The following is a 26,965-nucleotide window of genomic DNA, read 5'->3' on the forward strand; positions in this document are numbered from 1 at the left end:
ATGCATCTTGTAGATAGTGCACCCATGGTAGGGGTAATAAATGTTTAAAGTTGCATACAGGCTGCTAATAAAATGGGTTGTTTTGATCTGGATAGTGTCAAGCTTCTTGATTCTTAATGATTATCATCAAGCTAAGAGGAGAATATTCCATTACACTTCTCCCATGTGACTAATCAATGAGGGAAAGATGTTGAGGAATCATAAGTTATCCTGAGTAATCTGTGTTACTCATCAAAGAACACCCAACTTCTAACCTGCTCTTGTAGTCATAATATTTATGTGACTAGTCCAGTTGAGGTTCTGATCAGTACGGACCACAGGATGCTGATGGTAGCATAATTCAGTGATGGTAATCTCAGTGACTATCTAGGGAAAGTGATTTGACCTTCTTTTGTTGGAGATCATCACTAACTGGCATTTGTTGGTACAAATCCTACTTGTCACGTATCAGCACAAGACATTTTGCTACTTGTTCTTGAGATCTGAACATCCCTGGCATTTATTTATTAACATCATTTATTAATCATCTATAAGGAGCTTTGAGCAGGTCATGGTGAACCACCTTGAACCACTGCAGTTTTGCAGGGCTGTTAGGAAGGAAATTCCAAGATTTTGACACAATGAGCGTGACCAAATATGAGTCACAATTATCTCCAATTATTGTTGTCCAGGTCTTATTTCAAGGGGCAGTGACTGCTTCATTATCTGAGAAGCTGTGAACGGAACTGAGAACTCTGCAGCCACCAGCAAACATCTGCACTTTTGTCCTTAACAGTAGAGGGATCTTTGTGTAAACAGTTGAAGGTGGTCAGGCCAAGGATACCACCTTGAGGAGCTCCTGCAGTGATATCCTGGAGCTGAGCTGATTGATCTCTAATTTCCATTTTGATAAGAAGGTTCCAGCCAGTGGAAAGTATTCCCTCTGATTTTGATTGACTTCAGTTTTGCTAGGGTTCCTAAATTACATAGTCAAATACATCCTTGATGTCAAGGCAATCTCTCCCCTCAACTCTGGAATTAGATTAGATTAGATTAGATTAGATTACTTACAGTGTGGAAACAGGCCCTTCGGCCCAACAAGTCCACACCGACCTGCCGAAGCGTAACCCACCCATACCCCTTTACCTAACACTACAGGCAATTTAGCATGGCCAATTCACCTCACCTGCACATCTTTGGACCTTGGGAGGAAACCGGAGCACCCGGAGGAAACCCACGCAGACACGGGGAGAATGTGCAAACTCCACACAGTCAGTCACCTGAGTCGGGAATTGAACCCAGGTCTCTGGCGCTGTGAGGCAGCAGTGCTAACCACTGTGCCACCATATCCATATTTGAACAAGGCTGTAATTAGATCAGGAGCTGTCTGATCTTGGTGGAGCTCAATCTAAACAATTGATTTATACACCATCTTCACATCCACAATGAAGCAGCTTGTCTTCCCACATTTGCTATACACAGTATCTGAAGAAATGTGCAAGAGAATAAATTCTGCCTGAGGAGCTAGTTTTGGGGCAGAACTCAACCCTGTTTTGTTTATCTACTCTATGAACAATGTCTACTGGAAATCGCAGTTTGAATCAGAATTGCAGTTGGAAACTTTTACATATAATTTTGATTATCAGGAAGAAGAGACTGTGTTGCAGGGATAAGAAAAAAGGGAAAGGTAATTACAAAGCACTGCAGTTTGTGCTTATAACTTGACATATTAGCATGCATCCACATTCACTAATCAATAAAACTATTAAATCGTGCAACGTGGCTCTGATAGATTTAATTTCCCATACTTGGAGCCTCAGAATCACAGAAGTCTGATTACACAGACAGAGGCTATATGGTCCATTTACCTGCATTGGTTCATTAAATGAGTATCATTACCTAGTGCCCATCTCCACTTTTGTCTCCTCACCTTGCACATTGTTTTGATCCAAATAATTATCCAATGTCACCTTGAATGCTTGAATTGTACCTACCTCCACCACACCTCCCAGCAGTGCATTCAAGATCCTAATTATTTTTCCTTACTTCATTCTTGTTTGTTTTGCAGATCACTTTAAATTTATTACCTCTTGTTTTTATTTCTTTTATAAATGGGAACAGTTTCTCTCTATCCAGTCAATCCAGCCTGCTCATGATTTTGAAAACCATTATCAGATCTCCTTTCAATCTTCTCTTCAATGAGAGCAGTCCCAATTTCTTCAATCTATCCTCATAACTGAAGTTCCTCATCTTTGGATGAGGAACTTCACAGTTTCTGCACTCTCTCTGATGAGTTCACATCCTTCCTACAATGTGCCACCCAGAACTGTATATAATTCTCCAGCTGAGATCTAACAAGTTGGATATCATTTCCTTGATCTTGTAATCTGTGCACCTATTAATAAAGTTAAGGATACTGAATGCTTTACTTACTGCTCTCTCTACCTGTCCTGCCACATCCAATGGTCTGTGCACATTTGATAACAAGTTCCCTCTGTTCTTGCAACCCCCTTTAGAATTGTACCCCCAAAGTTTCATTGTAATTTTCATTTCATGACTCCTTGAATTTGTGTGGTGAGTATAGAAATTGCTTAATATTGTATATTTCTATCTTGGTCTTTATGCTATTTTTAATTTAGGATCAACCTTTTTTCTCCTATGTTTCTGATTATGTCAATGTCCTAGTCCTTCACTTAAGAAACAGTCAAAAACAAAATATGTTCAAGGATCAGAAAAATCCTCAATTATTTTTCTGTCTGTTACTCTGTCTACTGTCTCATGTTGTGTCTAGGAGTCACTCTAATGAAATATTTATACTTGGTGAAATTTCATGGATGTTCATAACCTATGTCAAACTTTTTTTGCACAACCAATCTGCCCTGACTATAATATAATTGAGAGCATGATTCACATATAAGGTCACCCTTTTGTGATTATTATACATAATTATTTAGAAGAAAAGCCTATAACACTATTATCACAAGGAAGTGAAGTGAGAGATAAATTCCTGTGTGTTAGGGAGAGCTGACAAGAGGCAGGGACAAGTTAAACTAGTGCTAAGAAACGATTACATTTGTTACTCATATTGTGATACAGCTTTGATGTTTCACTGAGCTGGAATTATTATAATATTGACAAGAGTGTTAAAGACTGTAGCTTCCAGTATCTCTTAAAGGTCCATTCAGATTTTGTGCATGAGAACAAACAGCATAAATAGTTCCTGAAATAGTAAAAACAATTTTACTACTAACCTTTGTACAGAAAGCTTTCTAGCCAGAGTTTCAATCCAGCCATGTGACAGTCACATATCCATTTGTTTTTCTGGAACAAAAGTACCTGGAGATTTGACAGTGAATCCAAAAGGGCAGTGTCCAGTTGATGAAGTTGGTTTTGATGCATGCCAAGCCAGATCAGATTCTTCTGGTTTTTGAACAAACCCTCAGGCAAACTTGTAAGATTGTTAAATGACAAATCCAGTTGCTTGAGATTTTGGGTTTCATGAAGGGTTTTATTGTCCATGTAGTTGATGGAGTTATTTGAAAGATTCAGTTTGAGAAGATTATGCAATCCATCAAATGTATGTGATGATAAACTTGAAATAATGTTATTTGACAAGTCTAATACCTGCAGTTGAGGCATATCAGTAAAAGCAGCATTTGATATTGTGTGAATATGGTTATTCTGTAAGTATAGGTTTTCTGTGTCAGGAGGAACACCTTTTGGAATCTCTGAGAGTCTGTTACCTGTGCAGCTCACTTCTTTCAATGTAATGTTGCATAGACATCTCTCTGGACATCCATTAACTGAGTATACTAATAAGAGACCAAGAATTCCGAAAGTGATTTCACCTGTAACCAATGTAAACAAACAGTTTTCTGTAAACATGATTGCCTATTGAGTTAATTACTGCCTATGAATAGCAATATTTTTCATCCTGGAGCAACATCATGACCCAATTCCATTATATTTGCAGATTTCGTAATGAGCATTATAAATTAGTGCATGATTCTCCCTACTCCTCTGCAGGGAAAATCATGCACTAATTTACTATGACACAAGTTTCCAGCAATTTAAGATTCAATTTGGAAATGTAAAATTGGGGTGAATCAAAATAAATAGCAATCCTGTCCAATTAAGTTTACTTCTTAGATTTATAAATCTTGCACTGTAAAATTTTACTTTGAAAGTGCATTAAAATCTTCCTATACTTATCACTAATTGGGAAAATGACAAATGTAAAAAATGTCATTGACCGCATGTAAAAATGCACTTAGCAGAATATTTAGCAAATCAGCAGGGTGGCTCAGTGGTTAGCACTCCTGCCTCACAGCGACCAGGAATCTGGGTTTAATTCCACCCAAGGTGACTGTCTGTGTAGAGTTTGCACATTCTCCCTGTGCCTGCGTGGATTTCCTTCAGTTGCTCTGGTTTTGTCCCATAGTCCAAAGATGTGCCAGTTAGGTGGATTTTATTCAGGGATGTGCAGGCTAGGTGGGCTAGCCATGAGTAATGTAGGATTACAGGGATGGGGTAGGCCTAGGTGGGATGCTCTTCAGAGAATTGGAGTGGACTGAGTGGGCCAACTAGCCTGATTGCACACTGTAGGGATTCTGTGTTACTCAAAGACTTTTGGAGTCCAGGAGCTTTCTTATTGGATTCTTATGTAAGATTAGATTATTAATATGACTCGCATATACACTCCACATTGTGTTTTTAATAATTTTCAGAAGTGCAAATCTATTTTCTATTACTTGAGATCTAAGGCTAATGGTGATGAGATTGTGCTTCTTAATTAATATTGGATAATACGTTGTTAGGCTTATTTACCTGTTAAGGCTCTGAACCAGCTACTTCTTTATTTAATGTAGTGGTTCAGAATTTGGCATTCATGATATGTACACTGCTTATCAATATATAAAGCATCCAGGAATTGGGGGTGAGGATGAGATAATCCATGACTTTCCAATCATCAGAATTTACTGGAAAATTTGATCCCCCCCAACCCTCAAAAAGGCAACTCACTCCCACACTCCTCAAGAATGTATACAAAGTGTTGCAGTTGTACATTAATGACGAATTAAATTCAGCACTACATTAGAGCTTCTACTTAACTCCACAAAGAATGCTTTTAGTGATAAGATTACTATTAATGATAAGATTTATGTTAATGAATAGTCATTTGGTATTATAGAACTTGAGTATTGCTGAAAAAGGACCATTTGTTGGACGTTTATGTCTTGCGCTCATCAGGGGAATTTACAAGATTCCAATATTCACAACCTATTGTTCCATTTGAATATGCATTGATACTCCTTTGAATTTCCCAATATGTACAAGACAAAAGCTTTAACAAAACATGTTTTCTTTCTCATCAGTTCAAAAGATTTATGTTCTTGCAATGGTACTCAACCTCTCTGAAATGGGAAGGTCAATAATTGAAACTGTGAAGACTCAGTCCTGCTATTTTAAAATTCTTTTCATCAAATTTTCAAACTTAAAATTCAATTTTTTTCTTACTATACTTTTGTGTCTAATTGATAGTCGCTTTCCCCCTTTATTATTCTGTTTGTATATGATTTGCCTGTAAAGCACCCTATTTTCTCTCAGTTATTCCTTTGTTTCTTTTTCAATCCTTACATCTCATTGGTTCAGAAGCTGGACTGTAGGCCCCATGATTCACCAGGACCCCAGATCATCTGTTTCACTCTCTGCACTGTATCAATTCGCACTTCCAGCAATTGCGACACAAAGAATCATCAATCTGAAGACTGAAGGAAATAACTAATCGGGTACAGTGCATCACAAAATGCCCAACTCCTACAAAATTACTATCAAGCTTAAAGTGCATTAGTGACTTAAGAAGCTGCCCCAAATGTACGACAGACAAATACTAAATAACAATTTCCTATTTTTAACTTATACAAGATCAGCCACTTAATACAGTCTTACCTTGCATTGTTTGTACCTGGTGTTTTCTTTCCTTTCAGATAGAATTGAGCTAATCCAGAGAGTTGCACATAAAAGTTAATACTGATTTATATTTTCAATATTCACAGTCTAGTGTTCCATTTGAACACGAACTGAAGAGGATTGCGTTACCTCAGGTGGAATCATGCAGCCAGTAGTAAGAATTGACTTGTAGGGGTGCTTAGTTTTTGCTGCAGGCTTCCCACAGTGTTTTTCACAAAGTAAGTGCTAGCTTTCCATGTCTCCTCCGAACATACCACATGAGCAGTGGCTGTCAGTTTAGAGGAGACAGCTGTGCCTCACAAATCAAGATTTTATAGCTCAGGTTTTGCAAGTTTTTTTTTAATCTGCCTGAAGTTCATTGGACAAAAATAAACCTGCCCCCTGAAATCCAGGGCAAATGTTAAATTCTTTCAATGTTAGCATTGCTAACAAACCTACTAAGTTGGAAAAGACCATGTGTGACTTTCAATGTGCCTAGATCTTGATTTTAGGCATTGACCTTTACAATATCTGCATGAGTAACCTAGCTTCTAGATGCACAATTTTGACCCTGCTTGTGTTTATCTCTTGGGCATAATGTTTCTTGCAGAATTTCAACATACTGGTTCCAGTTGTAACTGCCCCTACTAGGGAAAAAGAGAGCATAAAAATAGGAAAACTTGGAAAAGAATGTACCAGTAGCACTGGGACACTATTCTGAGATATACAAACCAAGTCATATCAGAACGCGTCATTTGCAAGTGTTATTTTTCTTCCTTCTAATTAGCATAAATGAGGTTGCAGAGGAATCTGCAGGTAAAATAACAAGAATCACTCATATCCAATGAGCATGTTTCCTTCCTGCTGTGCCCAATATTAACCAGCTCTTTTGAGCAGAAGAGCAGAACATCCACAGAAAGAAAGTGGGAAGTCCTGTTCAAAACATGCATATCAAATCTAATGATTTCCTTAGGACCTGATCTACAATACCAACCAGTGGCCAGTGAGCTGAAGGCAGGGTGTGCTCCCTTGTCAGGCAAAAATTGACAGAATGAGGTTGCAGAAGATCCTGGGACAGAAGATGCTGAGATGGTAAAAGTGATAAAGTGTATCCTCAAGTTCTCTTGTGGACTAGGAGGGTCAGAATTGCACTACTGCCTTCATAAGGAAGCTTCACTTGTCATGATTTATTCCATTTAGTTTGAGCATGGTTAAAAATTGCACAACCCTAGGTTATAGTCCAACAGATTTATTTGGAAGCACTAGCTTTCGGAATGCAGCTTCTTCATCAGGCAGTTGTGGAGGTTAAGACCATGCTCACAGGATTTATAGCCAAAGGAGTCCAGTGTAATGGAGATGTGAAGCAGTAAACAATTTTAGATTTAAACTTTCATCTTTTATAATTGGATATGCTGGTTTCTGTTCTTTGATATGTAAATCTCAGAACTTCTTTTAAGTTACATTCTCAAGATAGCTCATAATTTTAAACAATAGGTGTGAAGTCTGTCTGTGTCCCAATGCTATGTCAGGCTGACAAACCCTCTGTATAGTTTTACAGAGTTTTACGTGTATTCATACTGCAAAATGAAATGTAATTCTGCAAAAACAAATTCACCCCATAAGTTTAAATGTGTGCGCATGTAGGAGCGACAAATTGTGTATGTGAGTGTATGAATGTGGGTGTGAGTGCACATGATAGAGTGTGTGTTTATATATGTTTGTGTGTAAGTTTGGTTAAGTGTGTGTGAGTGTGATGGTGTGTGTTGGTATGAGTGTGGGAGGTGCATGTGTTTGCATATGAGAGAGAGCTTATGTATGAGAGTGTGTGTGTGTATGTATGTGTGTGTGTATATAAGAGAGAGAGAGTTATCATGCAGTGGGGTCACCTGTAGTGTGACATGAACCCAAGGTCCCAGCTGAGGCCATTCCCATGGGTACCAAACTTTGCTATCAGCTTCTGCTCAGCCATTCTGCATTGTTGCTTGTTCCGAAGTCCACCTTGGAGAATGATCACCCGAAGGTCCGAGTTCAAATGTCCTGGACCACTGAAGTGTTCCCTGACTCGGAGGGAACACTCCTGCCTCGTGATTGTGTGGTATCCATTCATCCGTTGTCATAGCGTCTGCTCAGATGAGCCAATGTACCATGCCTCGGAGCATTTTTGCCTGCAGCATATGACCATGTTGGCCAAGTCACGTGAGTACTTGCTGTGTACACAGTGAGAGGTGTCACCATGTGTAATGGCATTACCCATATCGATGCTCTAACATGTCTTGCAGCGGCTGCTGTGGCAGGGTTGTTTGGTGTTGTTGTCCTGAAGGCTGGGCAGTTTGCTACAAATCATAATCTGTTTAATATTTGGTGGTTATTTAAAGGTGAGAAGTGGAGGCGTGGGGAAGGTCTTGGTAAAGTGGTCACCCTCATCGATAATGTGTTGCAGGCTGCGAAGAACATGGCGTAGTCATTCGGATCCCGGGAAGTACAGGACAATGAAGGGTACCCTATCTTTTGTAGCTCGTGTCTGTCTGCTGAGGAGGTCATTACGGTTTCTTGCTATGGCACATTGGAACTGGCGGTCAATGAGTTGAGCATCATACCCCGTTCTTATGAGGGCATCCTTGAGCACTTTCAAGTGTTTGTCATGTTCCTCCACATCCGAACAGATCCTGTGTATGCATAGGGCTTGTCTGTAGGGGATGGCTGTTTTAATATATTCCGGGTGGAAGGTGAAGAAGTGTGTAGCATCGTGAGATTATCAGTGAGTTTGCGGTACAGCAAGGGGCTGAGTGCCCATCCTTGATGGACGTGCGTGTGTATTTGGAAGTTTGAGCATAGTCAGGCCCTCACTGCCGAAATCACAATCCGAGCCTCTCTACCTCCCCTAACCTCCTAATTCTTAGCCTAACTCTTCCCTTGCCTCTTGTGGCTTAAGCTCAGTATCTCCCCGCTTTCACCTCTCGCTGCCAAATCAACTGCTAGTAACCATCCACATAGACCTCTGGCTATGGCCTCAAACAGTTTATTTTATGCTCCTGGCCACAGATCAGACTGCCAACATGGCTAGCTTCAGGCAGGAGAGTGAGCATTCATTTAAATGGGGCTTTCCCATTATGATTAGAAGGGCCTCAACATCTTCTACTTTCTTGGGTTTAACATGTGCTGTGGCATATCCCCCTCACACTCTTCCTAGCTCCCCATCAATATTATAGTGATCAAAACAAGACCAATGTTTTGATACTGTGGGAACTTTGACTAGTATCATAGGCTTGACTACCCTTCCTACGTTTGGAATTAAAAGAAAAAACATGCAAATGGGATTTTATAAATAAGATTAAGAAATTTCTTTCATGAAGTAATAAGCTGAGATATTCACTTTATGAGCATATTGATTAAATGCGATAAATGTTAAAGCTGAAATTCAGGCTGAGAAAATATTTCTATGAAGTAATTTAATTGAAATATTTCTCACATTCGATAGATTTACGCAATTACTTTCCTTCACATGATTATTTTAAATAATAGTGTTAATCTCACAAATAAACACAAATACCTAAATTCTCAGAAAATGACTGGACTCAAAATTATTAATGACCAAATTATGTTGATTTTCAAAATGAATTTAATTCCATTTGCTTTACTCTAGTTTAATTAGTTCTATAATTCTGACTACTTGATTCCTACTAATTATTCTGTACATGGAATCCCTATAGTGTGGAAAGAGGCCATTCGGCCTACACCAACCCTCTGAAGAGTATCCCACCAGACCCAGACCCCTACCCTATTCCTGTAACCATGTGTTTCCCATGGCTAATCCACTTAGCCTGCACATCCTTGGACTGTGACAGGAAATGCTCAAAGGCACAGGAAGAATGTGCTAACTCCACATAGACTGGAATCACCCAAGCCTGGAATTGAACCCAGGATTCTAGCACTTCCAGACAGCAATGCTAATCATTGAGTAACCATTCTTCAAGGTTCTTCCCAAAATCCTCGAAATCACAATCTGCATTTATACCTACTTGATCAATGTTGTTAATATCCTGAATGTTTAATTATTAATGTCATATTCAACATTTTTACTAGCAGTGCACATTTTCAATGTGACTTTCTGCATTTTCACTATCTGTTCCAACATTAAACATTTCAAGATAAGCCACATGAGAAGTTATTCCACTTTCAGCCAAAATAAAGAGATTTCTTTTGATCCTACTTAACTGTTTTATTTTCTGATCACATTTTTTCAGAAGGTTGTTAATTTTGTTACTATTCCCAAAAGAGCTTTTAGTAGACCAGAGGCTCATTTAATGGTGGCAGTAATATTATTGTTGCAATTTGTTAACATGGTGAAGGGGGTTATTTTTTTCCAATTGGTCACAGGGCAATATTTATATCATATTCTGAATCTGATTCATAATAATGATCGGGATCCTACAAAGAAAATTCCATGAATAGTGTCAGACCAGGAAATTCCTGTTTTCAGACTAAATCCATGACTGGAAGCATTTCCAGGAGAGAAATCCCTATCATAGGAAGGTGAGAAAACCCATTGGATCTTCTGACAATCAGGCAGTTGCTGGTTGCTGGTGGGCTTTCTGCCTGAAGTAGGACTTGGGATGGGTAAATCCGAGCTGCCAAGAGCTGCCCAATAATTAGAGGTTGACAGCTAATTCAGCAGTGCACAGATAGAAGCTATAGCTGCTCCTGGAACAACAACCTTGGACTCCCAAACGATCAGATCTGGAAAAGGTAAGTGTCGTTTAGCAGAAGTCTTGTGGAGTTGTGTGATGGGGAGATTGAGGCAAACAGTCAGAAGCAAGAGCAGAGAGTGGCTCTCAGCAGCTACCACATTGCCCTAGGTACTGTCCTTCAATTGTTCACAGATTAGTGCAGATCTGTCGGTCAAGCACCCTTCCACACTGACAGCCTGCCCACAGTGATTGACCAATCGGGTAGGTCAACTTTTCCTCATCCCACGTGGCGCTGAGATCATTGCAGTTTAAGTGGGATTAGGTTCTTAAGTGATCTTTAAATGACCATTTAAAGACTTAATATAGTGGTGAGGTGGAATGGTGAACCTTGTGCCTTGCCAATAATGTTTCTTCAGGTAAGAATAGAAGTGACAGGGTTCTGGTCCAGCACCATCCCACCTAAGTAAGTTCACTTGCCCTCCAGGCTGACCCTGCTAGTCCCAGAAGATTCCACCCTAGATTTCCTACTTGTGGCATTGGTTCTTTGTGTGTTCTCTTGCTGCCTATCAACATTGTGCCTTCTTGCTCTAGCTTCTTTATCTTCGCTTTCTAATTGTTGGCAGTCACTTTCTATCAACATTTTGCTCTAACCTCTTCATCTTTCCTTCCTATTTTTGCCATCTGTCACTTTGCCTTACAAGATATAATGGATTGTGCCTCAAAACATAACTTAGATGAAACAAATAAAATGTGAGAAAAGGAAACAAGTGAAATATGAAACATACCCTGGGATTAATGAAGTAAATTTATTACATTCTTTCTTGGAATGTCTGGCTGATTTGCTAAAGGACATCTAAGTTATTGTGTCAGAGGAGTCAAAGTACAGGCAGGATCATGGGCTTCTCTATTAGGGGGCCAAAACTTTACTGGTAGCGGTAGTTAGATGTCAACACCCGTACAACATGACCCTTGGTGAAAGGTTCTGGATTAGTGGTGCTGGAAGAGCACAGCAATTCAGGCAGCATCCGAGGACAGGCAAAATCGACGTTTCGGGCAAAAGCCCTTCATCAGGAATAAAGGCAGAGAGCCTGAAGCATGGAGAGATAAGCTAGAGGAGGGTGGGGGTGGGGAGAGAGTAGCATAGAGTACAATAGGTAGGTGGGGAAGGAGATGAAGGTGATAGGTTAGGGAAGAGAGGGTGGAGTGGATAGGTGGAAAAGGAGCTGGGCAGGTCGGACAAGTCCGGACAAGTCGAGTTGCTGGAGGTTAGAAACTAGGATGAGGTGGGGGAAGGGGAAATGAGGAAACTGTTGAAATCCACATTGATGCCCTGGGGTTGAAGTGTTCCGAGGCGGAAGATGAGGCGTTCTTCCTCCAGGCGTCTGGTGGTGAGGGAGCGGCAGTGGAGGAGGCCCAGTACCTCCATATCCTCGGCAGAGTGGGAGGGGGAGTTGAAATGTTGAGCCACTGGGCGATTTGGTTGATTGATGCAGGTGTCTCTGAGATGTTCCCTAAAGCGCTCTGCTAGGAGGCGCCCAGTCTCCCCAATGTAGAGGAGACCGCATCGGGAGCAACGGATACAATAGATGATATTAGTGGATGTGCAGGTAAAACTTTGATGGATGTGGAAGGCTCCTTTAGGGCCTTGGATGGAGGTGAGGGAGGAGGTGTGGGCATAGGTTTTACAGTTCCTGCGGTGGCAGGGGAAAGTGCCAGGATGGGAGGGTGGGTCGTAGGGGGGCATGGACCTGACCAGGTAGTCACGGAGGGAACGGTCTTTGCGGAAGGCGGAGGGGGTGGGGAGGGAAATATATCCCTGGTGGTGGGGTCTGTTTGGAGGTGGCGGAAATGTCGGCGGATGATTTGGTTTATGCAAAGGTTGGTAGGGTGGAAGGTGAGCACCAGGGGCGTTCTGTCCTTGTTGCGGTTGGAGGGGTTGGGTCTGAGGGCGGAGGTGCGGGATGTGGATGAGATGCGTTGGAGGGCATCTTTAACCACGTGGGAAGGGAAATTGCGGTCTCTAAAGAAGGAGGCCATCTTGTGTGTTCTATGGTGGAACCGCTCCTCCTGGGAGCAGATACGGCGGAGGCGGAGGAATTGGGAATACGGGATGGCATTTTTGCAAGAGGTAGGGTGGGAAGAGGTGTAATCCAGGTAGCTGTGGGAGTCGGTGGGTTTGTAGAAAATGTCAGTGTCAAGTCGGTCGTCACTGATGGAGATGGAGAGGTCCAGGAAGGGGAGGGAGGTGCCAGAGATGGTCCAGGTAAATTTAAGGTCAGGGTGGAATGTGTTGGTGAAGTTGATGAATTGCTCAACCTCCTCGCGGGAGCACGAGGTGGCGCCAATGCAGTCATCAATGTAGCGGAGGAAGAGGTGGGGAGTGGTGCCGGTGTAATTACGGAAGATCAACTGCTCTACGTAGCCAACAAAGAGACAGGCATAGCTGGGGCCCATACGTGTGCCCATGGCTACCCCTTTGGTCTGGAGGAAGTGGGAGGATTCAAAGGAGAAATTGTTAAGGGTGAGGACCAGTTCGGCCAAACGAATGAGAGTGTCGGTGGAGGGGTACTGTTGGGAACGTCTGGAGAGGAAAACACGGAGGGCTTGGAGACCCTGGTCATGGCGGATGGAGGTGTAGAGGGATTGGATATCCATGGTGAAGATGAGGCGTTGGGGGCCGGGGAAACGGAAGTCTTGGAGGAGGTGGAGGGCGTGGGTGGTGTCTCGAACGTATGTGGGGAGTTCCTGGACTAGGGGGGATAGGACAGTGTCGAGGTAGGTAGAGATGAGTTCAGTGGGGCAGGAGCATGCTGAGACAATGGGTCGGCCAGGGTGGTCAGGCTTGTGGATCTTGGGAAGGAGGTAGAACCGGGCAGTGCGGGGTTCCCGGACTATGTTTTACCTTGGTGAAAGGTGTCTTCTACCAACTTTGGTTGGAATTGCCCAAAGATGTGTAAGGTGCTTGCCAGCAAACATACAGAGACATTTTGCTCTTTTATATAGATTTTCAATTCTTATTCTAAAGTAGATTATAAACAATTTTAAATATCATATAACAAATATTTGTGCTATAATTTTATCAACTAAGGGTATTGGTATGATAGGCTAGATCCTGATGCATGAGAAATTGAAGATGCCATTGCTTATTTATTCGACACTTCAAGTTTTCCAGTTTCATCCAGTGGGCAGCACGGTGGCACAGTGGTCAGCACTGTTGCCTCACAGCGCCAGAGACCCAGGTTTAATTCCCGCCTCAGGCGACTGACTGTGTGGAGTTGCACATTCTCCCAATGTCTGCATGGGTTTCCTCCCAGTGCTCTGGTTTCCTCCCACAGTCCAAAAATGTGCAGGTTAGGTGAATTGGCCACGCTAAATTGCCCGTAGTGTTAGGTGAAGGGGTATATGTAGGGGAATGGGACTGGGTGGGTTGTGCTTCGGCGGTGTGGACTTGTTGGGCCGAAGGGCCTGTTTCCACACTGTAAGTAATCTAATCTAATCTTCCATTTTGGCTGTCAGCCAAAGTAATTTATTCCTACCCTTTCTGCATGAGAGCTAAATTTAGCAAGTACCCAAGAGGGAGATCAGTAAACTCTTCTCCATAAATAGGTTGTGAATATTTGGACGTCTTCTAGGAACAGCAAATGATGCAAAATCGTACTTAATTTTAAATCTGAAATGCATTGGCCAAAGGTAATGAGAAATTTAGGGCAAAAGCAAGCATAAGAAACTAGTTCACAGATCAGCTAGGATTTCATCGAATGGCATATAGGTTCAAGGGATGATTTGGGCCACTCCTTTTGTTTTATTACAAATGAGCGACTTTAGGTCTCTCATCTATTCTGCTCTAAGTTAACTGACTTAATGCAGACCAGACATTAAAGGTAATCAGCCTCAGTAATATACACAAAACAGACTTGTGGTCTTTTAAAAAAATTTTTGCCTGTTTTGGATGGATGTTGTCTAATTTTGTAGATCAGAAACTGAGAGAAATATTTCTGTTCCGCACATTTAGCTTTAATTTTTGTTTTGAACATCACAGAGAAATTCACTTAGGGAATGTACAGGAACAAGCTCACTTGAGGGTGAAGTCACACCAGTCTTAAGCTGACGATTTGAATGGACTAGGGTACAGAGAAAGCTTTGTGTATGAGCCTGAAAAGCCCACTGAATAGATTGGACTCAATGTCAAGAAGGCATCAAGCATTAACTTGTTGAAGGACACTTCTCAGAGCTTGGCACCAATTCTTTCCACCATGGTACAGTGGTTTATCTCCATCAGTGTATATTTGGAGCCCACCATCATACAACATCTTCTGGCAACATTACAGCACAAACAGACTATTATTATAGCTCTGTGTCTGACCATGCGGGTTTGGCCTGTACTATTATTGCTCTGTGTACCACTGCTCCAACAAAATGCCAGTACGTCACAATATTCCATCAATCTGATCTCTAGCAAAGCAGTCAGACTGCTAATATGATACCCTAGGAGAATGGCAGAGACTCCATGCATCATGAACCTGCTTTCCTGTCCGAGAATTTGTGTCATTCCACCAATTCCTTTGCTGTTTTCTTCAGCCAGACTGCTGACAGTGGGTCAAAATAGTCTGCTGTCAGGCTATCTGGGCCAGAGCCGGTCCTAGTTATCCTCCTTGATTACTTGCAATTGCCTTCTTTGGAAATCAACAGCCTTCTACTTTCATGTCTCAGCCACTGGGAAAAAACCTCAAAGAGGTGTGATGACAGACAAAACATGTGGAGTGGAGACACTAAAGAGAATGCACGAGGGAGATTAGTCCATTTTTTTGTATGTTAGGTTATTTATGAATTCATAAACTTAATGTGGAATATGCATTTTCTTGTGATTTTTATTTTTGTCACATTAGACAGAGATGACTTGGTGGCCAATGCATTTTATCTCCTTCATGGAATGTGGGTGCAACTGGCAAAACATGCATTTACACTTTCCCTGGAGAAAGTGGTAGTGAGCTGCCTTCTTGAACCCCTGCATTCCATAGACAGATTCACCCACATACTGTTTGAAAGGGGATCCCAAGCTATTGACCAAATAACACAGAAGGAGCAGCATGTCTGAATGGTCTGTGGCTTGGAGGGGCTCTTGCGGATAGTGGTGTTGCTATGAATCTGCTGCCCTTGCCCTACACAGATGGTAGGATTTGGGAGAGGCTATGGAAGGTGCTTTGTTCTACTGAGGCAACACATCTTGTAGACATTAGAGTGCGTTGCGACTGTGTATCAGTGATGAAGTGGTAAATATTGAAAGTGCATAACAGAGGGCCAATCAACTGGGCTGCTCTGTCTTGGTTGATGTTAAAGTTTTAGTCAACCAGACAAGGGTAGAGTATTCCATCACACACCTGACTTGTGCCTTGTAGATGGTCTTTGGGGTATCAGGATGTGAATTACACACTACAGGATTCTTATCCTTTTATAGATATGTATTTATATGGTTGATCTAGCTCATTTTCTGGTCAAAGGTAATCTCCAAAGTGTTGGCAATGTCAGTGCGTGGCACTTCTGTGCTGCAAATGTCACTTGCTACTTCTCAGCTCAAGTCTGGACATTATACAGGACTGGCTGCATAGGGGCATAGGCTGCTTCAGAATCTGAAGAGTCACAAATGGTACTGAACATTGTGAAGTCTGTGTATGTCCCAAACTGACATTCTGATGAAAGAAGCTCATTGGGGAAACAGCTGAATAGTTGGTTAAGGACACTATTCTGAGGAACATCTGCAATGATTTCTGTGACTGAGATGATGGACTTCAAAAAACCACAACCATTTTCCTTTATAAATACAATGCCAACAAGTGTAGACATTTTCCTCCGATTTCCATTTAGTCTAGTTTTCCTAGGGCACCTTGATGCCACAGTCAGTCAAATGCTGCCTTGACATCAAGGGCGGTCATTTCCATCTTGTCACTGGAATTCAGATCTTTTGTTTAATTTTAGACCAAGGCTTTAATGAGGCCAGGAGCTAAGTGGTTCTGTCAAAACTAACACCAAATGTTAGTGATCACATAATTGCTGAGGAATTGCCAATATTGCTTAAAATGGAGGATTGACTGATTGGGAAATAATTGCTCATGTTGAAACTGTTCTACCTTATTTTTGCAAAAAACGTCTGGACAAGCTTGCTCATTGTCGGGTAGATGCCAGTTCTGTAACTGTACTGGAACAACTGGCTAGGAGTGTAATAAATTATGGAGCATGTGCCTTCAGTCCTATTGCAAGAATGCTGTCAGGTGCCAGAGCCTTTGCAGTATCCAATGCCTTCAGTCATTTCTTGATTGTGGCTGAATACAATTCTGCTGATGATGATGACTAGCAGTGCCTCATGGATACGAAGATCTAAGTTGCTATATTTCTGCAAAATCTATGCATTTGTTATGGTAGTAATGCCACACATCACAATGGAGGACATCTTCAGTGTGCAAATAAGACTTTGTTCCCCCAAAAGTTAAGACAGTGATCACTCATACCAGTGAAGTTGTGGACATGGACATCTGGATGGTGGGGACAAGGTCAAGTATGCTTTTCCCTCATGTTGATTCCCTCATTACCTGCTGCAGACACACTCTTGTAGCTATGCCTTTCGGATTCAGCTAGCATGGTCAGTAGTGGTGTTACCGAACCACTCTTGATACTTGGCATTTAAGTCTCCCACCAACGTACATTCTGTGCTATTGACACTCTTCTTTCTTCTTCCAATTGGCATTCAACATGGAGGAGTACTGATTCATCTGTGAGTCGCAACAATAAGTAGGAATAGTAGAAATATATGAGTAGGCCATTCAGCCCATCGAGCCTGCCATGCTATTCAGTAAAATCGTGACTGATCAAATCCTTCAGTGTCTTTTACTCAACCCATCCCCATAACTCTGTGTTCTACTGGTAATCAGAAATCTACCAATCACTCAATCTATCTTGTAGTAATTTGTTTGAACATAATCTTTTAAGTTAACAATAAAGAGCTTTAGCTCCAACCAGATTGCTCCATGTAATTTATTGAAACTTTTCTCCATAATGGGGTACCTGCATGGACAAGGACATTTGCACCAATAGCTGTAAAAAGTAACTCAGTAGCTATATTATAAATAGTTCATGAGCCCTTTAAGTAGCACTGGAGTTGGGTAAGGGTGTGGTTGGGATGGTCTGACTTTCATGCCTTTACTGTTATACTCCACAATGTGATGTTGACAGGACATAGCCTGGTGGGTATTATTTGTAAATGGCAGTGCTGACACTAATTTCACATTGTGCACTGGTTAATGTGACAATTTGATTTCCTTGCATGCTGCTAGCATTTGTTAGCTTCATGCAAGTAAACATCTTTGAAAAGTTGGCATCCAGCAGACCATTGGAGGTGAGTCTATGTTATTTCCCCATGTTAGGAGGCCACATAAAACAAGTGCTATGAAATAAGGATCCAATTTCTTCTCTGAAAACATTTCAAAATGACAGTATTTTCAAAGATCTCCTTTAATCCTTACATTTATTCCATCCCTGGGTATATGAAACTATATCTAATCGGAGATTACGAGCTTAATAATGATTGGCATGTCAATATGAAATTATTGCACAGATTGCTTGCAATTATTTCATTTTTTAACTGGTACAAGATGAAGAAAAGCAGCTTGATCTATGCCAACAGCAAAAGATTTTTTAAGTAAACATTATGCAAATATTCTACAGCTAGTGTTTAATACATTTGTTCCCAGTGTTTCCTTTCCCTCCAATACATCTATTTTATGTGTTCTACATTCTAATTTTTAACTCTAAGGTTAAAACTCATGGCACAGATAAATGAGAGAGATGGCTGGATGATTGGTGGGATCCTTGCGGATAGAAATGACTCTTTGTTTCTTATACTGAGCTTTGAAGTATCCTTGCAACTAACTCCAGCAAGTCCACATTCACTGTGGCTGCCTAATCCAACTGCTTACTACCATACCTCTGTAACTTGGATGGTGTGCTGGAGGCCCATATGGCCTTCCCTGACCTACACTTTGCTAGTATCCTGCTGTTGAGCACATAATTTGTGTGAGTGCCGGGTTCTGAGCAGCAAGAGTCACACCTTAAATAATGGCTCTCTTCATCCAGTGGAGAGAAAATGTCCTGTGACCTGCTGTCCAATTGAGGGATGCTTGACACAGCTTCTAATAGCTAGAAGTAATGTATAGAATCCATTGACCCTGGAAACTCATTATATACAGCCTACTGGGCAGGTGAATGCTGAGTTGGGCTGGTTAGATGACTCACCTCTGTCCTCTGGAACTCTGTCCCACTTATTCTAGTGGCTGTTAAGCTCTCTGACCCTCATCTCTCATGTGCTGTCATGCCTACAGTTCCCCATGTCCCCTCCATGCCATGCACCAGCCATCCCACCCCCAACTCCTTTGTGGCCCCAACTGCATCTATGTAAACCTATCAACTCTCATATCCCCATGAGCTGCCTTCTTGACACACTGCAGTCCATCTGCTGTGGGTTGATCCACAATGGCATAAGGGAGGTATTTCCAGGATCGTGGCCTAGAGACAGTGAAGAAATGGTGATGTATTTCAAAGTCAGGATTCAACTTCATTCTCGTCAATCTGTCTACTGCAAATGCATTTGTCCATGACAACATTGATAGAGTGACTACTGCAAATGAAGTCCTGACTTTACATTTCAAATACCCTCTGAGTGGATGATCCATCTCACCTCCTCTAGAGGTCCCCAGTGATGCTAGACTTTAGCTGATTTAATTCAATCCATATGATATCAAAAAATGGCTGAAGGCATTGGACCCTGCAAAAACTGTTTCCTGCCATTATTCTGGTAATTGTACTGAAGGCTTGTACTACAGAACTTTCCCACACCCCTGGCCAAGCTATTCCGGTACAACTACAACACTGATATTTAACTGACAATATGGAAAATTTTCTAGGTAGGTCCTGTATACAAAACAAATCCAATATGATCAATTACTACCCATCAGCCTACTCTTGATCATCAGTAAGAGATGAAAGGCATCATAACTATTGCTATCATGCAGGAATTACTTAGCAATAATCTGTTCATTGATGCTTAGGATTCCACCAGGGCAACTGAACTCCTGACCTCATTTCAGCCTTAGTTCAAACCAGGGCAAAAGAACTGAATTCCAGAGGTAAGGTAAGATAAGAGCCTTTAACATTGAGGCTGCCTTTGACTGAGTTGGCATTAAAGAGCCTGAGCAAACCTGAAGTCAGTGGGACTCAGAGGGAAGGTTAGAGCCATACCTGACACATAGGAATATGGATGTGGTTGTTGGAGGTCAGTCCTCTCACTCTAGGACATCTCTGCAGGCGTTCCTCAGGATAGTTTTATAAATGTCTGCTTCATGAATGACCTTCCCTCCAAAATAAGACCAGACATGGCGGGTATTTGCTGATGATTGCAGAATATTCTACACTATTTGTGATTTTTCAGATCCCGAAGCAGTCTATGTCAAATGCAGCAAAAGCATTCGCACTACATAAGTGCCAAGCAATGACCATTGCCAACAAGAGACAATCTAGAAATCACTATGGCTATCAACAATATTACCATCACTGAATCCTCCATATCAATATTCTGATGGTTACAGTGACCAGAAACTCATCTGGACTCACCATGTAAGTACAGTGGATAAAAGAATATTGCAGCAAGTAACTCACCTTTTGACTCCCCAAAGCCTGTCACCATTCAGAAGTGTGATGGAAAACTCGCCACTTATCTGGATGAATGCAGTTTCAAAAAACCAAAGAAGCTTGATACATCCAGGATAGAGCAGCCAGTTTGATTGGTGCCATATCCAGAAACAATCACCCCTCCACCACCAATGGTCAGTAGCAGCAATGTGTACCATCTATAAGCAACAATGGTCCAGAAGTTCACCAAGGCTCCTTACCTGGACCTGACCTAGAAATATATCACCATTCCTTCAGTGTCACTGGTTCCAGGATTGTTCTCCTGAACAACATTGTGTGTGTACCTTACACAGTAAATTTTAAGATGGCTGCTCATCACCACCTTCTCAAGTGCAAAGAAAGATACACAGTATCTTTGCTGGCCTGGCCAGCAAAACCTGCATCCCATGAATAAATGAAAAAAAGTGCCTGCTTAGGATTATGTCTCCAAGGCACCCTTTCAAATATTCCTTATGTGAATATACACTGAAAAACAGTATAGTATTATCCAGGGGACAGTTGGGTGTAAATGCACTCCACTTATGCTAATGTTTGCTAATTTGTTTTATGCAAAGAGCTGAGTAGAGCAGGGCCAACTTCTCCATGGGTGTCAGTTCTTTCCCATTGTTCACTGCCTTGTTCCAAAAGTAGAGAAGCAGTTTTATTTAATTTATGTGAAAAGAAATGTTACTGCCATATTTAAATTGTTGCCAACACTTGGGCCTTGATCTCCTCTATTCTGGCAGACTGCGACACCCCCACTGCGGAAGACAGCAATCACTTCTTCTGACAGCCTTATCCAATGAACTCCATGCCAATAACACAATTTTCTCAAGAGGCCTAGAACTTAAATCCTTTGTGGAAGAGACAGTAACTGAGTAACTGAGAGCAACATTCATAATTGCAGCACATTGTTACCCTATAAAAGCTGCTGTCCCTCCAACCACCCTTTGGCTCCAGTGCACTGAAATAAAATTACCTGTTTCACCAGTTCAATAAGACTGTGAGCCTGCTTCCACAAAATTGAATATAACATTTCAAGGAAGCAGGTCACCGCCACCTTCTCAAGGGCAGCTGGGAATGGGCAATAAAAACTGACCCAGCCAACCATGCCCACATGCCCCAAATGAATTTTTGAAAAAATGGACTTTAATCACTTATTTTGGAAGTAAGTGTGGCATCCCCAGACAGCTTGATACACTCTGCTCATAAAATTGTAGCCTGACACAATAATATCAGAGTCCCAACTGAAGCCAGTATCCCGTCACCAAGTCATCCTTCATTTACTGAACATAGTACTTGACACTGGCCCGGCTTCCTCAGAGCCAGCTCTCAAAGTGAACAGAACCTCTGATACTCCCGCTTATATCTGTCAGCCATGGCTCCCTGATTGGACCAGGTTAACAGCCCCAATCAGGGATTTCCTATGAGGTCCAGCTGGCTGACCTCGTTACAATCACTACATTCTTCACCCTCTAAGTCCATTCTTTTTTTTGTAACCAATCATGGGGCATTTTTGCATTGGATCCATTTCCTCTGACTCAACCTCAGATATGGGTGGCGTATACTGGACCATAGCCCTAGTCTTGCACCCAAAGAATCTTGGAAGAAGAAAAAAAAGGAAGCATATGTCAGGTATAGACAGGCTAGATCGAATGAATCCTTAGAAGAGTGTAAAGGCAGTAGGAGTATACTTAAGAGGGAAATCAGGAGGGCAAAAAGGAGCATGAGATAGCTTTGGCAAATATAATTAAGGACAATCCAAATGGTTTTTTCAAATATATTAAGGACAAAAGGGTAACTAGAGAGAGAGAATAGGGCCCCTCAAAGATCAGCAATGCGGGAGATGGGGGAGATGGAAAACGAGTATTTTGCATCAGTGTTTACTGTGGAAAAGGATATGGAAGGTATAGAATGGAGGGAAATAGATGGTGACAGCTTGAAAAATGTCCATATTACAGAGGAGGAAGTGCTGGATGTCTTGAAACACATAAAAGTGGATAAATCCCCAGGACCTGATCAGGTGTACCCTCGAACTCTGTGGGAAGCTGGAGAAATGATTGCTGGGCCTCTTGCTGAGATATTTGTATCATTGATAGTCACAGGTGAGGTGCTGGAAGACTGGAGGTTGGCAAACATGGTACCACTGTTTAAGAAGGGTGGTAAGGACGAGCCAAGAAACTATAGACCAGTGAGCCTGACGTTGGTGGTGGGCAAGTTGTTGGAGGGAATCCTGAGGGACAGAATGTACATGCATTTGGAAAGGCAAGGACTGAATAGGGATGGTCAACATGGCTTTGTGTGCAGGAAACCATATCTCACAAACTTGTTTGAGTTGTTTGAAGAAGTAACAAAGAGGATTGTTGAGTGCAGAGCAGTGGACATGATCTATATGGATTTCAGTAAGGCATTCAACAGGTTTCCCCATGGGATACTGGTTAGCAAGGTTAGATCTTATGGAATACAGGGAGAACTAGTCATTTGGTTACAGAACTCGCTCAAAGGTGGAAGACAGAGGGTGGTGATGGAGAGTTGTTTTTCAGACTGGAGGCCTGTGACCAATGGAGTGCCACAAGGATTGGTGCTGAGTCCACTACTTTTCATCATTTATATAAATTATTTGGATGTGAACATAAGAGATATAGTTAGTAAGCATGCAGATGATACCAAAATTGGATGTGTAGTAGACAGCGAAGAAGATTACCTCAGATTCAAATGGGATCTTGATCAGATGGGCCAATGGGCTGAGAAGTGGCAGATGGAGTTTAATTCAGATAAATGCGAGGTGCTGCACTTTGGGGAAGCCAGTCTTAGCAGGACTTATCCACTTAATGGTAAGGTCCTAGGGAGTGTTGCTGAACACAGAGATCTTGAAGTGCAGGTTCATAGCTCCTTGAAGGTGGAGTCATAAATAGTTAGGATAGTGAAGGAGGTGTTTGGTATGCTTTCCTTCATTGGCCAGAGTATTGAGTACAGGAGTTGGGAGGTCATATTACGGCTGTACAGGACATTGGTTAACCACTTTTGGAATATTGCGTGCAATTCTGTTCTCTTTCCTATCGGAAGGATGTTCTGAAACTTGAAAGGGTTCAGAAAAGATTTACAAGAATGTTGCCAAAGTTGGAGATTTTGAGCTATAGGGAGAGGTTGAATAAGCTGGGTCTGTTTTCCCTGGAATGTCGAAGGCTGAGGGTTGACTTTATAGAGGTTTATGAAATCATGAGGGGCATGGATAGGATAAGTAGACAAAGTCTCATTCCTGGGGTGGTGGTGGAGAGTTGTTTGAGGGAATCCTCAACAATCCTCTTTGTTACTTCTTCAAACAACTCAAACAAGTTTGTGATACATATTTCCCGTACACAAAGCCATGTTGACGATCCCTATTCAGTCCTTGCCTTTCCAAATGCATGTACATTCTGTCCCTCAGGATTCCCTCCAACAACTAGAGGGCATAGGTTTAGAATGAGAGGGGAAAGATATAAAAGAGACCTAAGAGGCAACATTTTCATGCAGAGGGTGGTACGTGTATGGAATGAGCTGCCAGAGAAAGTGATCAGGCTAGTACAATTCCAACATTTAAAAGGCATCTGGATGGGTATATGGAAGGGTTTGGAGGGATTTGGGTCAGGTGCTGGCTGGTGGGACTAGACTGGGTTAGGTTGGGATGTTTGGTCAGCATGGACGAGTTGAACCGAAGGGCCTGTTTCCGTGCTACAGATCAGATTGATGGAATATTGTGACATACTGTCATTTTGTTGGAGCACACAGAGCAATAATAGTACAGGCCAAATTCTCATGGTCAGACACAGAGCTATGATAAGAGTCTGTTTCTGCTGTAATGTTGCCAGAAGATGTTGTATGGTGGTGGGCTCCAAATATACACTGATGGAGATAAACCACTGTACCATGGTGGAAAGAATTGGTGCCAAGCTCTGAGAAGTGTCCTTCACCATGTTAATGCGTGATGCCTCCTTGACATTGAGTACAATCTATTCAGTGAGCTTTCCAAGCTCATATACAAAGCCTTCTCTGGACCCTAGTCCATTCAAATGCTCAGCTTAGAACTGGTGTGACTTCACCCTCCAGTGAGCTGGTTCCTGCACGTTCTGTAAGTGAATTTCCGTGCTGTACATCTCTATGACTCTGTGACTCTAAATAAATTCTCTTCTTCAGGCAGTGAAGATGTCGAAGCTGTGACACCCCCTCGTGTCTATCTCAGAGTCCAAGGTATCTTTGACGCTAGACAAGGGGAGGACCCATTGGTTCCACTAGCCTTTCTGGCTGTTCTGAGGGGCTGGGTATGTTTTGCTCTTGTCCCATTTGTGAATTTGCAGCTTTCATGTGGTCCATGTGTTTGTTCAGGACTGCCTTACTTACCCGAAATTCGTACGTCACGGGATCTGACCTCGCGTCAGCCATGCCACTTACCCATGCAGGCCATTTCCGTGGATTTAGCACTAAAGTTTGTCCCCTGAAGTAAGCTGTCTCTTTCACTTAGAGTAGTTCCTGATGCCATTTCATCCTCCCTCTCCAGGTCTGGCAAGATCAGATTTAACCTGGTGCAGAGAGTTCTCCCTATAAGCGACTCTGCTGGAGCTATCCCTGTAGTTGCATGAGGGGTGGTCCGATAATCAAATAGGAACCAGGTCAGTTTGCTATTGAGTGATACTATAAGTTGTTTCTTTAAGCCTGCCTTCAAAGTTTGAGCTTGATGAAGAGCTTATGCTTGAAACGTCGACTCTACTTCTCCCCGAATGCAGCCTGACGGGCTGTGCTTTTCCAGCACAACACTTTTTGACTCTTATCTTCAGCATCTGCAGTCCTCACTTTCTCCTAGTTGATCATAACCTTATTGCAAAGCCTCTTCCAAGGATGCCCATTTTGAAGAAGCTCTCCGGATGAAGAGCTTATGCTCGAAACAGCAACTCTCCTGCTCCTCGGTTGCTGCCTGACCAGCCATACTTTTCCAGCACCACACTTTTTGACTTCAAGCAGTTTGGACTGCTCTTTCTGCCAGACCATTGGACAATGGATTTTATGGAGCTATCCTTATATGCTGAATGCCATTCAACTTAAAGAAATACTCGAATTTCCTGCTGGTGAATGATGACTTGTTGTCTGTGACTAACACTTCTGGGAGCCCATATAGTACAAAAGCTGTGTGCAGTTTTCCTATTATTCTCCCTGTGTTTGACAAATGAACTCTATGCATGTCCAACCACATTGAATAGGTATCCACAATAACTAAGAATGTTGAGCCCATGAAAGGACTGGCATAGCCAACCTGTAACCAAGTTCAGGGTTTACTCGACCATTCCCACGAATTTGGGAAAGCTTTTGGCAGAATGTTTGTCCTTGTTGGCTCTCTGAGCTGGTACTGAGCTGAAAATGTGTTGCTGGAAAAGCGCAGCAGATCAGGCAGCATCCAAGGAACAGGAGAATCGACGTTTCGGGCATAAGCCCTTCTTCAGGAATCAGCCATTCCTGAAGAAGGGCTTATGCCCGAAATGTCGATTCTCCTGTTCTCTGGATGCTGCCTGACCTGCTGCGCTTTTCCAGCAACACATTTTCAGCTCTGATCTCCAGCATCTGCAGACCTCACTTTCTCCTCTCTAGGTACTGCCCCACCAATGCAGCTATGTGAGCATCCAATCCTGGACACCAGACATAATGTCTTGCCAACATCTTCACTTTCGATGACTCTGGTGGAGTTTAGTGATCTTTGCTCGGGACAACCACTCTTGCTCCTGTAAAAAATGCCATCCTCTACAGTGGTCTGGTCTCACCGGCTCCAGAAAGTTTCAGTTCTGGTTATGGTGGTCCTTTTGCTTTTCCCATCACCACCAGCTGTTTTAGTTTTGCCAGGATCTTTTTGCATCCACAGTCTGATTTTGTCCACAATGACCACAAGGGTGTCCAGTGAGTTTGAAACGATAACAGGGAGAAAGTGAGCACTGCAGATGCTGGAGATTGAACCTCTGCCTTTTACTACAATCAGTGGTAACTGAAACAACTGCTTCTGAAATGATACCAGAACCTAAATCTATAAAGGCTCCCCAGTATAGGTTCTCAGTCTAGCTGAGGTCTTAGGCAAACTTAAGGCTTGGAGTTCAGAGCGATTTTTTTTAAAGACTGGCTCTGTGATCACTGATACAGCCGTGTGGTATCAATCTCCATCAAAACCAGATGACCATTTAACTAGATGTTTATTTTGATTGATTCTGACTTGGATGTTGCCAAACAATTAAACTGTACCAAGCCAAATGTAGGTGGGCTGTTTAGTCTGTGCACTCTCCTGGATACTGGCCTATGAGTTCTCTTCAATTCAGGCCTAGTGGGTCTCTTTTAATGTCTCGGGTCCACAACTACAATGGCTTGCTGGGCTAGATCCCGAAGATACTATTAACCGTTTGGCCAAAGCTTGGCTTTGTTTTAGTGGGTTGACCTAGGGTACCTCTGTTCAGGATATATCCTGAGTAAGGCTTTGCAATTGCCTTCACTCTCAAGTGGTGTCTTCCAAGTTCAGTTGACCTAGCGAGGGTGTCTACTTCCATCAGCAAACCCTGTAATTCATAAGCTCCACTTGCTACATTTTGTAATGACCAAGCCAGTTATAATGCCTGGCTTCAGTGAAT

The 26,965-nt window shown here is 42.2% G+C and overlaps 2 protein-coding genes across 6 annotated transcripts in view; one reads left to right on the forward strand and one right to left on the reverse strand.

The window, feature by feature from the left end:
• lrtm1 (leucine rich repeat transmembrane protein 1) overlaps positions 1-6,204 on the reverse strand; it is a 43,888-nt gene extending 37,684 nt beyond the window's left edge. For 2 of the 3 annotated variants that reach the window (XR_015759395.1, XM_087994309.1), the window contains exons 1-2: positions 5,929-6,204; positions 3,231-3,827 (exon numbers count right to left, since the gene is read on the reverse strand). Coding sequence is in view for 2 of the 3 variants with exons in the window: in XM_087994309.1 (XP_087850435.1) it covers positions 3,231-3,827; positions 5,929-5,935 (604 nt within the window). In the remaining variant the exon portion in view is untranslated. The remainder of the gene's footprint in view (positions 1-3,230; positions 3,828-5,928) is intronic. The other variant, XM_043708086.2, reaches the window with a different exon arrangement.
• Positions 1-26,965, forward strand: part of cacna2d3a (calcium voltage-gated channel auxiliary subunit alpha2delta 3a) — a 953,727-nt gene that overhangs the window by 759,410 nt on the left and 167,352 nt on the right. The gene's annotated exons all lie outside the window — the stretch shown is intronic.

Source organism: Chiloscyllium plagiosum, unplaced genomic scaffold, assembly GCF_037043375.1.
Source record: "Chiloscyllium plagiosum isolate Xiang-an unplaced genomic scaffold, Cpla_swu_hap1 HiC_scaffold_14, whole genome shotgun sequence".
Taxonomy (NCBI): domain Eukaryota; kingdom Metazoa; phylum Chordata; class Chondrichthyes; order Orectolobiformes; family Hemiscylliidae; genus Chiloscyllium; species Chiloscyllium plagiosum.